Here is a 13669-nt window from a genome sequence, read left to right as displayed (position 1 = left end):
GTTTACTGATAGTCGCCAATTAAAAGTAGTGTTTTGCTTCCAAGATGGCAACAGATAGAGATTCACACTCTTCAGTATTGATGGGATGGGACTAAAAGGGGCTTTCATAATGACGGTATAAACGTAATTTGTAATAGAATTTTGTTTTTCTATTACATTTATTTAGTGTGCATGTATGTGTGTGAGTGTGTGTGTGTGTGTGTGTGTGAGTGTGCATGCACGTCACAGCATATTTTATGGAAGGCAGAGGACAGTCAGTTTCACCCTATGGGTCCCGTTGAGCCATCTTACCATCAGACTTTTAATGGCATGGTAACTCTACTTCTAAATAAAAAAGATGTAGGTAATATACTGGTTTGCTTTCTATCTTATGATAAAGACCACAATCAAAAGCAACTTGGGGATGAACAGGTTCATTTGTCTTACATGTACCATTTACTGTCCACCATGAGGGGAAGCCAAGGGGAAACCTTAAGCAGACAGGAACTGGGAGGCAGGAACTGAAGCAGAGACCATGGAGGAACACTGCTGACTGATTTGTTCATCAGGTGCATAGTCAACTACTTTTCCTATACCTCCCAGGTCTCCCTGTTCAGGGATGGCACTGCCCACATGGCTGATCATTCCCACATCAGTCATTAACCAAGAAAATGTCCCTATAGCTTGTCTATAGGCCAGTTTGATGGAAGACATCTTCTCAGTTGAGATTCCCTCTTCCCCAGTGACTCCAGTCTGTTCCAAGTTAACAAAGAAAGAGAGAAAGAGCGAGAGAGAGAGAGAGAGAGAACTATCATAGAAACACACATGGATATATCTTGATTCTTGTACATTATAATATTTTTTAAAATTAAATAAAAGACTACAATTGTCTGTTTTAGTAATAGAATAAAGTATGGAACCATATGTTGGAAAATTATTCAGTTAGAAAGAATGTACATTTGAAATACTATCTGAATTCTTGCTAAGTCTCTGTTAATGATGAGTATGATCTGTATTAACTCTAGTGATTGGTCTGGAAGAATGTTTCTAGGAGGGCAGAGCAGAGGCATTCAGACACCTTTTGTGTTAACACAAGTGTTACAGTACTTGTTTCTGATACATATTTTCTGAAATTTTCAAACAAGTTAATGCTTAATAAGAAAAGAGCCAAAATCAGAACCTGTGAAGAGTCTGAAAACCATAGATAGGAGAAGCAGGACCCAATGGCGGGGGGAAGAATCTTCGTGCCCAAGGATGCATTTTCTGTACATCAGACTGATAAGATACTACAAAAAGTCACATTGAAATAAACTCCACTCAAGTTCACCTATTCCCCAGAATCCAGCCAGAATCAAGGGATGGAGATGGGAAAGTTCATAGTTTTTGCCCAAATAGGTGGGAGAGGAAAAGGAAGGTAACACCACCTCATCAAAGCTTTAGTTGATGCTGCTTCAGATTCTGTTCCATCCTCCCAGTGTAACAGCGCAAGGTGACCCCTGGTGCAGCTTCTGCTGACTGACATCTTTGCAGTGCTCTGCGGGGGTGAGAACGGGGCTGAGGAACAGAGGAGAACTGGACACTAAAAGGGGCTGTGACCACAATCCGCACAGCGTTTCTCACTTACCTCATTGTCCTCTGGCTCCTGGAATCCTGGGTCCTGTTCCCCATTTCCCGTCTTTATTTACCATAAATTATCAGAGGCTTCTAGGTCAGGGAACTTTTCTTTTCTTTCTTTCTTTTTTTTTTTTTTTTTTTTTTTTCCTGCTGCTTTCTGGTAAGAACACCTGCAGAGTAAGCAGATTTTGAAAGAGAATGTGCTGCCAGAAAAGCATTTAGGGCTTGAACACAGACCAAATGTCCACATCATCTCAGCTCACTCCTGAAATGTGGTCAGGAGCATCAGCCCTTCCCGTTCTGCGTCCAGGGGTGGAGGAGGCTCAGGCTGTTTGGAGGCGCTTCTGACCACCACCGTGTATGCAGGGACCCCTGCTCTTCAGTTCCTTCTTAGTCTTCCTGCCTAGGCAGCCACTGTGGGGCTCGACAGGAGTCTTAGCAAACATCCATCTACCACTGATTCCTGCTGCCTTGCTTTCCTACGTTACTACAGTTGGTTAGGTTTGGGATCTGAGGAACCTACATGGAGCTCCAGCACCCACGCTGATTAACTTCATCCCATTGGTAGAGGTGTCGATGTTTAAAATGTTTAACAACCAGTAGTTGTTGATGTACAGAGCGGTTCTTTTTAGTTGCTAGATCCAGGGAGGGTTGCAGAACTCTGAGGAGCAAGATACCGCAGGAGGGCACACAGGGGTCATTACTGCCCAGGTCCTGATGTGTATTGTAGAGATGCCCTTGGTGACTGTGCAGACCCTGCACACAGCAGTCTTGCTGCTTGCTCTCACTAGTTAGGGCTGCTGTCCCATCTACCTGCGACTGCATCTGCCTAAGTTATGATAGGACTGGCCTTGCTACAGGAATTTCTTACACAAATAGTACTTTAGCACACAAATAGGTGGCCCTGAAGACGAAGCTGTTGCTTGAGAACAGACTTTGGAGGGGTGCTGTTGATAAAGCTGTAGTTGTCAGATAGTTTATCCACACATGCCCCCACCCCCGTCTCTGTTAGCATTCAGTTTTTAATCTCTGTTTAGGCCTTTTCTTTGTTCTCTGTCTCTTAACCCATTGTCGTCTCCTGTATTTTGGGTTATTTCTTATGCACTGCCTTATGAACTTATTTTTGTGTCTAAAAAAACTCAGAATTCATAGTGTCCAGTGGAAACGCTGTAGGGGTTGCCACTGAGACACTCAAGAGGCACTTAGGACTTTACTGTGACTTAAAACTCCAAAGCCCCCTCCTGCTCCTTTGTCTTCAGACTTCTCCCCTGCCCTACCTCTCTGCTTGCTTGCCTCCCTGGCTTCTCTGGTGATCCTTTTTATTTCTCATAATACCTCTCTGCACTGCCTTCTCTCTCGTGACTGACTGGTCTCTGTGCCCTTTTCTAAGTGCCATCTATCATACACAGTCACAGATCACCTGACCTATATTGCCTTTCGGCTCCTTTGAGTTTAGAGTTGGGAAGTTGTAGATCCTGCATAAAATATGCTTATTTCATTCATTCCTCCTGGCGTCTTGTCTTGGAAAGGATTTTTTTTTTTTATGTACACATTTTACAGTCATGACTTTATTTGTAGACGAGGGATTATTGTCTGGGAGTGCTTAAATCTGAAGAGGGGCTCGCGCAGACAGATTGTGCTCACATTCATCTGTAATCACAAAGGCTGGGTTACGATTTGCTGTTGGCAGGGCTATTTTTAGAGCCTGTCATTGCGCATGAGTGTCTGGGCCCCAGGCTGTGAGACCTGGCTGCTGCCAGCGCAGATTGCACTGACTCGGCTCCTCGTCTGCAGGCAGCCTTCCCTCCTTACAGTCCTCGGCTTTGCATGGCATCTTAGCGTGGTTCTAGAACTCTCATCTGTGACCCACTTTGCTATTCCATATGGCTACTGTTTCTGCAGCATATCGGGACCTGTTTGAGATGTATATTTTGGCCCGCGTTATGTAGTTATTCTCTTTCTTTCACTTTTCTTTCTTTTCTTTTGTGGAATAGGATCTTCCTAAATGTAGCGCTGGGAAGCCTGGCACTCACCATCCTCCTGGCCCAGACTCCTGAGCACTGTGATTATAGGTGTGCACTACCATGTTTAGCTTGTTCTTTTTTTTTTTTTTTTTTGAGACAGAGTTTCTCTGTGTAGCTCTGACTGTCCTAGAACTCTCTCTGTAGACCAGGCTGACTTCAAACTCAAGAGATCTGCCTGTCTCTGCCTCCTGAGTACTGGGATTAAAGGCCTGGGCCACCACTGCTGGCATTGGGCTTCTTATTCCCTGTGTTGATTGATTTGTTGCCTTTGCAGAAGCTGTTGGTTGCTGATTATGTTGTGTTGTTGACTATTAGATACGATTCCTAAGGAACTCGGACTTTATGTATCTCGGGGCAGCTTTTGGAGAACACATACCAGGATTTGAGATGCAGGCTTCTTGCAGATCGACTGGAGAGTGCCCTCGAGGAGCAGTACTCTTAAGAGAGTCAGAGAGAAGTTGAAGTGTTATGGTCCATTTGCAAGAACCCCACTGATCTCGTGGAAAATATCAGAGTTGTCCTGATGGAAGCAAGCCGTCCCCCTCCCCATTGACCGCAGCCTGGGCAGGGGAAGGCAGGATGACGGGGTGATGTCAGCCCAGCAGCTAGCAGTGGGCTGAAGGAATTTCCCAGGTAGAGTTTTAGCCACCAGGGAAGTGAGTGGTGACGGATGGGAATCTGGGCGGAGTCTCCGCATCCAGAAAGGTGCACCTGTCTAGTCTTCTGTGCCGTGCAGTTTCCCTTCAGTAGCAATGCAGCGTTAATGTCACAGTCAAGAGTCTTTTAAAGGCCAAGCATACTTTCTCTCTCTCTCTCGGCTCATTTTTATTTAAAAATAAAATGAAACATGGAATTGATGAGTTTAAACTAAAAATACCAATAGCGTAGTTCGGTTTCAGCGCAGTAAGCCATACTGGAGAATTATACCCAGAAAAATTCCTTATCTTTCAGTGGCTAATGATGTTTTTTGACCTAACCGAAAAGCCAGGGCAGAAAAGGCCTATGGTTAAAACCTATTAAATGCAGTAGTATTGGTTAATTTGAGCAAACTTTTTTCTTCTCAGTGTTATAGTCTAAGTATAAAAATTCACAAGGGAGTAGGTGTCATCATTTTTAGAAGAACAATGCAGATACATTTTCGGTAGAACCATTTATATGTTTGGAAAACATCATAACAGATGCTGTTTAATCTGCCTATGAAACTACAAACAGATGGAGCAGACATAGCTGCCAGAGGGAAATTTCACTGACCTTCTATTTCACAGACCGGAATATGGATTAACAGACCAAACAACAAGACAGAACTACTTTTCAGTGTATGGTGGAAGTTCTGGAGAACAGGGATTGGCGACGTGCCTCTGTCAAGAGCCAGAGAGCAGGCATTTCTGACTTTACAGGTCATATCATCTTCATTGCGTTTACACAGCATTGATTTTAAGCAGAGAAGCTTTAAATAACAGGCAAATGAATAGACATGGCTGCATTCCAATGAAAAATTTTAAGAACTTGTTAGGAGACCGATGTAGTTGGAGAACCACAGTCTGGTGATCTCTGTTCGAGAGCCTAGGTCAGGTTGCCTGAGCTTCAGTACTAAATCAGAACTCTGAAGTGTTGAGCAAAATTCTGAGTATTTCCATACCTGTAAAAATGGGCATCAAAATAGCATTCATCTCATAGGTAATAATAACTACAAAATAATAGTGAGATCATTCATGCACAGCATTGAGCCCTTTGGAGAGGCTTGAGAGCTAGACTTTGCACCGTGGCCGTGAGTGGAGAGAGAACTGGGTGTCATTAAGAGCCAACAGTGCTAGCGAAGTGCTAGAGAAGTACAACTCAGATTGCAGTAGGCTGGGTAATGAGTTGTGCAGGTGCTGTTGGCTTTGTCTTAATTCTGTCTGAGGCCCTAAGAGTTGTGGTCAGAAGGCTCACATTGCTGGGGAGGGGAGCAGGACTCCTGCATGGGACTTGTCCCTGAGTTCAGTAGTACCCACATTTGTGTAACATCTGTGTTATATCCTTCATGATATAAGGCTTCAGTTGTTTTCTTTTTCTGGAAAGTTTAGGTGATGGCTGTGTCTGGGTAAAGAGGTGGAATTACTGAGGTAACTCAAAGTGAAAGGAAGATGGAGTCTATAGACTCAGTAGGTCAGTTAGAAAACTTCAGGGAAGCTGTAGTGAGTTAAATGAGAATGTGCTCCCTAGGCTCAGATGTTTGGATGCTTGGCCCCCAGATGGTGGCACTGTTTGAGAATGGTTGGGAGGTAGGAACTTGTCAGAGGAAGCAAGTCACTGGAGTCTTTGAGAGTTAAAGATTCCACGCCACTTCCTGTTGATTCTCTCTGATTCACACTTTTTTTTTGTTTTGTTTTGTTTTTTTGTTTTTTCGAGACAGGGTTTCTCTGTAGCTTTGGAGCCTGTCCTGGAACTAGCTCTTGTAGACCATGCTGGCCTCGAACTCACAGAGATCTGCCTGCCTCTGCCTCCCGAGTGCTGGGATTAAAGGCGTGCACCACCACCGCCCCGCACTAAGAAATACCTTTAAGTGTTCAACGTCCTTAGCAATTACAGAAATACAACTAAAAACTACAATGGTATTTCATTTTACCCCAGTCAGAATGGTTAAAATTAGGAAAACAACTGTCTCTGAATGCTGGTGAGGATGCATGGGAAACCTTCACTGTTGGTGGGATTGCAGACTAGTGTAGCCTTTATAGCGTGGATAATTCTCAAAAAGCTAAAAGTAGACCTACTCTGTCATCCAGCTATACCTATCCTTGGCATAGCTTATGCCCAAAAGATTCTCTCTTATTTTTGGACCCTAGCTCTGAGTATTTAGTTGTGAGTATATAATCTGGAGTAACTAAGGAAACCTAGATAATAAGAAGGGTCAGTAGGGTGAAGGGAAGAAGCAACTGTAGATAAGGGAAGAACAATGACACATGTTCTATTGAGGGAGAAATGGCAGAAACAGCAGCAGGGATTTAAATCAAAATGAAGAGGGAGGGCAGTATAGGAGGGGGGACAAGAGGGGATAAAAAACACTAAGGACATTTGAAAGAGATAGGTAGACGCACAATATTTTATGTTTACTTAAATATACGCCTATAATGTGTGTGTGTGTGTGTGTGTGTGTGTGTGTGTGTGTGAGCATGTGCTAATGAATGAAATTAGTCCCTTTGAGATGATAATGTTTTGCCTTAGAGCCATAAACTATGCATTAGCCCCACTGCCGGGCGTGTGAAATTTCCCTTTGACTTACTGAGCAGGGGAGTCTATGAGACTCCTCAAAATAATGTGGGCTTCTTTCCTTGCTCATTGCTGCCTTCCAGAACTTGAAGGCAAGACTATTACTGAAGACACCACACACTTTGGATACAACACTTGGAGGAATTGAGTTGGATGTGACCCAAAGCCTCCTCCCTGAGGACTGCCATGCTGAATGCGGAAAAGTACTTTGCAAGTGGCCAACGCAAAAAAAAAAAAACAAAAAACAAACAAACAAAAAAAAACAATCACTAGTCCTACCCAACTGTAAAGCCCATGAGCCACAACAGTGACCAGTGTGGCAAAATACCTGTCTCGAAAAACAAACAAACAAACAAACAACACCCAAAAAGCAGACTCTTAGGCCCCAACATTTCCTTATTAAACTCTCAAAGGAGGAGCTCTGTCCTAGTTTTGTTTCCTGTTGTTGTAATAAAGTATACACACTAATAATAATTAATAATAATCATCATCGCTGTATTAAGAATGTAGACAGATCGCAGCCCTGTATTGTTCTGAGGTATATAGAGTAATAGAGTAACTGTGGCAAGCAGCGTGGAACAAATAGTTCTCAAACAAAGAAAATAGAATCATCATATGACCCCATGACCCTTCTTCTGGCTGTTTATCCAAGAGAACTGAATGGAGACCTTGAAGAGATATCTGTACCCCTCCTAAAACGAATAAGATATGGGAATGTCAGTCACCTTAGGAATAAATAAAAAATATGGCACATAGATACAATGAACTGTTATCAGGTTAAAAGGAAGAAATCCACATGGTGTATCCAACATGGATGGATGTTGGGGACTTTATGCTCACTGTAGTAATGGAGTCACAGGGAGATAAGGACTGCAAATTTCATTTAGTCCTGAAGTACCTGAAACACTGAAATCCAGATTCAAAGGATGAAATAATGGTAACAGAACCCAGAAGCTGGACACAGAGAGAAGAGACCTTCTGTCCCATTTAACAATACTCTATTGTGCACTGAATTCAAGTCTGAGAGATTTATCTCGTGTTCAGTCTTTTCCCCAGAACACTCCCCCCAACACACACACTGAAGACTGTCTTGAGAAGTTGTTACCCAGAAAGGGCCAATAAATTAGAATGGCTTTTAAAATAGCAGAAGTCTCCTACAGAAAGACTTCTCAGTGCCCACCATTCAAAGAGTAATGTTCTGGTTTGCTTCGACAAAACACTGACCAAAAGCAACTTGGGGGAAGCTGGCTTGTGGTTAGAGTCTCTATCATCAAAAGAAGCAGGGGTGGGGTAGGGAGAGCTCTAGGCAAGGACTGAAGCTTAGGGACAGAGGGACGCTGCTTTCTGGCTTGCTTGCCTGGCCTGCTCAGCTTGCTTTCTTATCCAGCCCATGGACCACCTGCGAGGGATGTGCCCACTGCATCAGTTAGCAGTCATGAAAATCCCCCCAACTATACCCACAGACCAGTGTGATGGAGGAAGGTCCTCAGCTGAGAGTCCCTTTCCCCACATATGTCTAGGCTTGTATCAAGTTGACAAAAACACCCAACACAGGTGTCACTCCCAGAGAACAGGAAATCGTCTCCTGCTTGAGTGAGGTGTCCCGAGGGTAGGGAGACTCCCCTGGAACACCTTCCATATAGAACCAAGCATGAATGCAAACGTCGGAGAAACAAAACTGGAGTCCAGGGAAAGAGTAGGTCCCAGAGTGGGGAGGCAAGGATGGGCGAACCCAGAGAAACAAAGACGCAGCTTCTGGTGGCTTTATTCTGGGGGTCTTTACTGAGGTGATCATGAAGTCTGCCCAGGATGACAGGAACATCATGTGGAAATTGCACTGTGCTTCCTCAGACCAATGGAAGAATAGCTGACGGTACTCTATCACTGTCTTCATATACTGGCCAGTGAAAGGATGAGCTGTGACCCCAAACTCAGGATGCGTATTTGAAGTAGGAGAGAGCCAACCCAGGGTTTCTCTGTGTTTCCCTAGTTGGCCTGGAACTTTCTCTGTAGACCAGGTTGATCTCGAACTCACGGAGAACCACCAGCTGCCTCTTGAGTGCTGGGGTTAAAATCTCATAGTTTTTTTGTTTTGTTTTGTTTTTATATTTCATGCAATACATTTTGATCATATTCCTTCCCCTCCCCCATCTATCCCAGTTCTTACCTCACCTCCCTTCCTCTTCAAACAAAGTACAGGTGCTTGCATGCATGCAAACTGCGGTGCCTGTTTTGGCCATTTGCACTTCTGATGGGGACTTTACCTTCTGGTTTTGTTAGCCTTGTGGTAGAGACGCACAGCTCACTGCACTTACTGTGATCTTTTATCTGTGTGCGTTTTAGTTTGGGGCCAGGAAGGAATGGCTAACTGTATTTGTCATCCACAGCCTGCACTTTGGCTTTGTGGCCAGGTGAAGGTCCCAAGGCTGGTTCATTTTAACTCAGCAGTAACAGACGGTTGAAGGATTCCTTGATGAGATGTTAGTGTGTGACTCTTCCATCCGTTCCACTTTCCTAACTCTGTGCCCTAACCAGTGGTATCTAGGCAAGGTCAAATGAACAGAGGGAGGACGATAGCCCTTTAAATACTAACACCAAAAAGAGCTTATAGCACCACCTGCTGTCTTAAAATATAATTTTCTTCTGTTGCATCACGGCTCATGTTTTATAGTGTTTATGACAAGTGTGTATCATAAACTAAGGATTGTGAACCCGCGCAGTGACTTTGGGAATGAAACTGACTACCGGGTGATGGTTTTGTGTTTATAGTGTTGGCCATCACAGCTCTGAACTGCTTAAAATTTGTTAGTGCAAGAGTCAGAAAGTACGCGATACAATAATAGAAATGCCAAGCAATTACTATTTATGTGATATGTACTTCTCTAAGTACCCTATGTGGGCTTTCCTTCTGAAATACAACCATGATTCTTTACTAGTTGTGTCACACAATCTTGGTAGATGCAAACATTGTGACCAGTATCACATGTTGAGTAAGAGGACTAGCCTCTGAGCACAGCAACGAGACTCACTGTGATGAGACTCACTGAGCCAAGTCCTCTCACCCAGTGGTCAGTGCCTCTCATGTCTTCAGCAAAGCACACCAGCAGTGTGACTCAAGATTCCTTTCATACTGGCTGTATTCAAGAATATATTTGATTTATATGAGTAATATGTAGTAATCCTAGCTGACCCTTCCATCCTGTTGTGTGCCAGCCGCTCTTCTAAATGCTTTGCAGAAGTGAAATCATTATCGCCTCTGCAAACCTATGTAGTATTTCATTTTCAAACTTATTTTACAGGTAAGGAAATAGTTAAGTGACTAGCCGAGAGCACACAACTAGGGAATAACAGAAGCTATGGAACGGACCTGGATGGTCTGGATGTAAAATCTCTGTGCTATAGTCTAATGCTTAGAAAATTTGATTCTAAAAGATTATAGTTATGTTTAGACAGAATAGAATTTACAGAGATCTGCATGACAGAGCTAAGATAAAAACAAAAAAAGCTGTGCAGGTTGGGTGAAAATTTAGGAAAAGATGGCTTTAGTTGATTTCTTCTTTTGGTATCAGAAGCAATTCTGTAAGCTGGCAAGATGACTTAGGAGACAAAGGTGTTTGCCACCAAATCTGACAAGTGGAGTTCAGTCCTGGACCCATGTGGTAGAAGAGCCAGTTTCTGCAGTTATCCTCTGAACTCTACAGTGCACCATGGCGTGTACACACACACACACACACACACACACACACACACACACAAATATATTTTAAACAACAAAAGTCCAAATAGACACACAAATTCTTCATTGAGTGTGTTCTTGAGCAGTCTTGATTGTTCTAGAATGGATAGAGGGAGGTGGAGGGGGTAGATTCTTGTTCTCCAGAATGGCTGTGGAATTATGTTCTAGTTTCTCTCTCTCTCTAAGTGACTTTGAGAAAGTTTTAGACAATATCTGCCTCCCGAATGTTTCTAGAATTTGTACAGTCCCAAGGAGTATTAGTAATAATGGAAACTGAGCCAGTGACAGCTGCTTATTACTCATGAGAATCTCCATTTTTATCAAATAAACATTCATTTCACCCCATTTCTGCAGAAGCTGGCAGTGATTAGCTAATGCCACCTAGTGGTTAGAATACACCATGGTTCCTGAGTCTGCAAGCCACAGAAATTATCCTCAGTGAGTCTAATTCAGAGGAAGAAAAGAGAGTGCTTGGAGTTTGGCATGTGCATGATTACTTGATGGCCAGTTCATTTGAGGGATCCAGCTCTACTTTAAACGTGCTTAGCAGATGACCCCAGCTCCCTGCCCCTAATCTCCTCCCCAGCAGCTGCTGTAATACCTCCTGGGTTGTATGGGGGCTGCAAAGATCTTCCGATACTATTTTGAGTTGAAGAGGGCCAGCTGAGCTCTCACGCAGGGGCGGGTTGGAGCAGGCCCATGTGTGAAGAGCCGGTCCAGACAGTGTTGGCAGTTTTGAAAATTTGTTTGCAGTTCTTCCTTGTTCATTTCTGTTGACCTCGGAGTGACTTTGTTGGTCCTCCTCATCTTCATATCCTCCAGTTTGTGGACAAGGTCTCCACAATCAAACGCCAGCTCATCTCCAGGCTCTTCAGTGAGAAGTTCCCTGCACACACCGGTCTTTCTGAACTCTGCACATACACGATTAGAGCTTTAAAACTTGCTTCTTTTCCTGATGTCATTAGTCCCCGTTCTGTATTCCCTCACTGCAATCTCAAGTCTTCCGTGTCTCTTCTAAAATTCAGGCAAACCACAAACACAGGCTCCCCTTAGAACGTCTGTTGTTTACCTCATTAATTTCCATCCATACTTGACTTAGACTCCTGGCTGGCACATCTTCAAATAGTATCTGCTTGCTTGTAAATATTTCATGCGTGTACCTGCCATTTTACTTATTCATTCATTCCTAAGCTCTTTGCCTTGCCTGGAACACAAGTACTCTTTAGTCCTCAAGTGCCTGCCACCCACTAGACTATACCAAATATAGAGTAGCTTCAGCTCCATTCAGCTCCTCTGAGCTCTGCCGCCACTGAGAGCACTGAACTGCCTGTCCATTTTTGCCTGTGTGTTTGTGAACTCATGTAAAATTACTTCCTTTGTGTACTGGTAAATTACTTTTTGTTTTCCGCTACACGAGGACTGAGGCCATCTTTGTTTTCTCGATACGGCTTATTTGAACTGGTTTCTTTGTCTGAAGAGTTATGCTTACCTTACTGACTGTTTTATCAAGCACTCCATTTTTCTAGATAGGCTACTTGGAATTTTAGAAATATCCTTTATTTAGAACCTAAAAGTCTTGTGACCAGAATGTAAACATTTCATGGATCAGGACAGTTGAAGAAATGTTTACTAAATTGTGTGGCTTTAGTTAACGAGTCAAGCATTTGGACCCAGCCCATCACTCCCAAGCCCATGTCCCTTTCCCCCACACAACCTCTGCCTTAGCGCTGGACCCTCCTTTCGTGTGTGCTGTACCAATGCTTTGCATTCCTACTTTCCCTCCAAAGGGATTCTGCTCTCCAGAGGGCAGAGGGGCTTTTTCCCCATCATTTCTGTTGATGTAGTAAATTAAGTATCCCAACAAAAGTAACTCTGAGGAAGGAAGGAAGGAAGGGTTTATTTGGCTTACAATCCCAGGTCACAGTCCGCTGTTGTAAGAATGTTAAGGTATGAACTTGAAGCATCTAGTTATAATCACAGTCAGGAGGAGAGAGAAAATGAATGCATGTGTCGTTAGTTGTGCTCAGTCTCTTTTCTATACGATATACTCCAGGATCCAGACATAGGGAATGGTACTGCCCACAATGGGCAGATCTTCCTTCTGCAATTAATGTATTCCAGGCAGTTCCTCACATACGTGCCCACCGCCCAACCTGAGCTAAGTAGTTCCTCACCGAGACTCTCTTCAGAGGTGATTTTAGATTGTGTCAAGTTGGCATGTAAAACAAACTGTCTGCCTGGCCTGCTCTTCTGTTTCCTTCACCACCCTCTGTTCCATGCTTAGTCACACATATTCGTTAACTCACCTGAGCTATATATAGGAGTAGGACAGGGTCCCTGCCTGTCATTTTTTTATCCATCCATCGATTTACTGAATCCCAAGACCATTTTCTAAGGTGCCCTGAGCACCGTGGATAAATGTTACATCCATGTTGGACCTCTGATACTTAGTTGGGAAAGTAAATGAGTTCACTGACTAGGGGGACTTGGGACACTTAATTTAATTAAATCCAGAGAATATTTATATGAATTCGGTGAAAATCTAAATTTGTGTGTGTTTCCTGCCACAGGGATTCCGAGCAAGCCCTCGGCACATCAGGAGACGAGTTGCTGCTGCTGCTGCTGCGGCTGCCCGGCTAGAAGAAGTCAAGCCTGTGGTGGAAGTTCACCATCAGAGCGAGCAAGAGTCATCGGGGAAGAAGCGAAGAATCAAGAAAAATAGCCGAGTGCAGCCAGAATTTTATCATTCTGTCCAAGGTGCCAGAAGGCCTGTAAGTATAGAGCTGTCTTTTGTAAGAGTATTGAATACACACTCAGATGTTGAAATCATTTTCTTGAATACGTTTTGGATCAAGTAATTAGGCTATCCTGTTGGTACCCCACAAAGTGACTGGGTACACATGAAAGAAAAGCTGTTGGGTAGATCCTTGCCAGAGGCAAGAGCGGGTCAGTGTCACACAGACCTGATCTAAATACTAGGGGATTCTTGGTGCCCTTGGAGCTGTGGTCTACAATGAAGAGGGGGGCTTTTGAGTTAGCAGGCTGAGGTGTGACATCAGAGCGACAG

At 43.7% G+C, this 13669-nt stretch overlaps 1 protein-coding gene across 1 annotated transcript in view; it reads left to right on the top strand.

The window, feature by feature from the left end:
• Nucleotides 1–13669, top strand: part of LOC126496922 (uncharacterized) — a 95322-nt gene that overhangs the window by 35503 nt on the left and 46150 nt on the right. Inside the window, exon 3 of the mRNA XM_050134606.1 lies at nt 13173–13373. Within this exon, the coding sequence (XP_049990563.1) occupies nt 13173–13373 (201 nt within the window). The remainder of the gene's footprint in view (nt 1–13172; nt 13374–13669) is intronic.

This window comes from Alexandromys fortis, unplaced genomic scaffold (genome assembly GCF_014885135.2).
Source record: "Alexandromys fortis isolate MF-2015 unplaced genomic scaffold, M_Fortis_MF-2015_v1.1 scaffold_20, whole genome shotgun sequence".
Taxonomy (NCBI): Eukaryota; Metazoa; Chordata; class Mammalia; order Rodentia; family Cricetidae; genus Alexandromys; species Alexandromys fortis.
The sequence above is the reverse complement of the archived record's forward strand: the minus strand, read 5'-3'. Positions and strand labels throughout refer to the sequence as shown.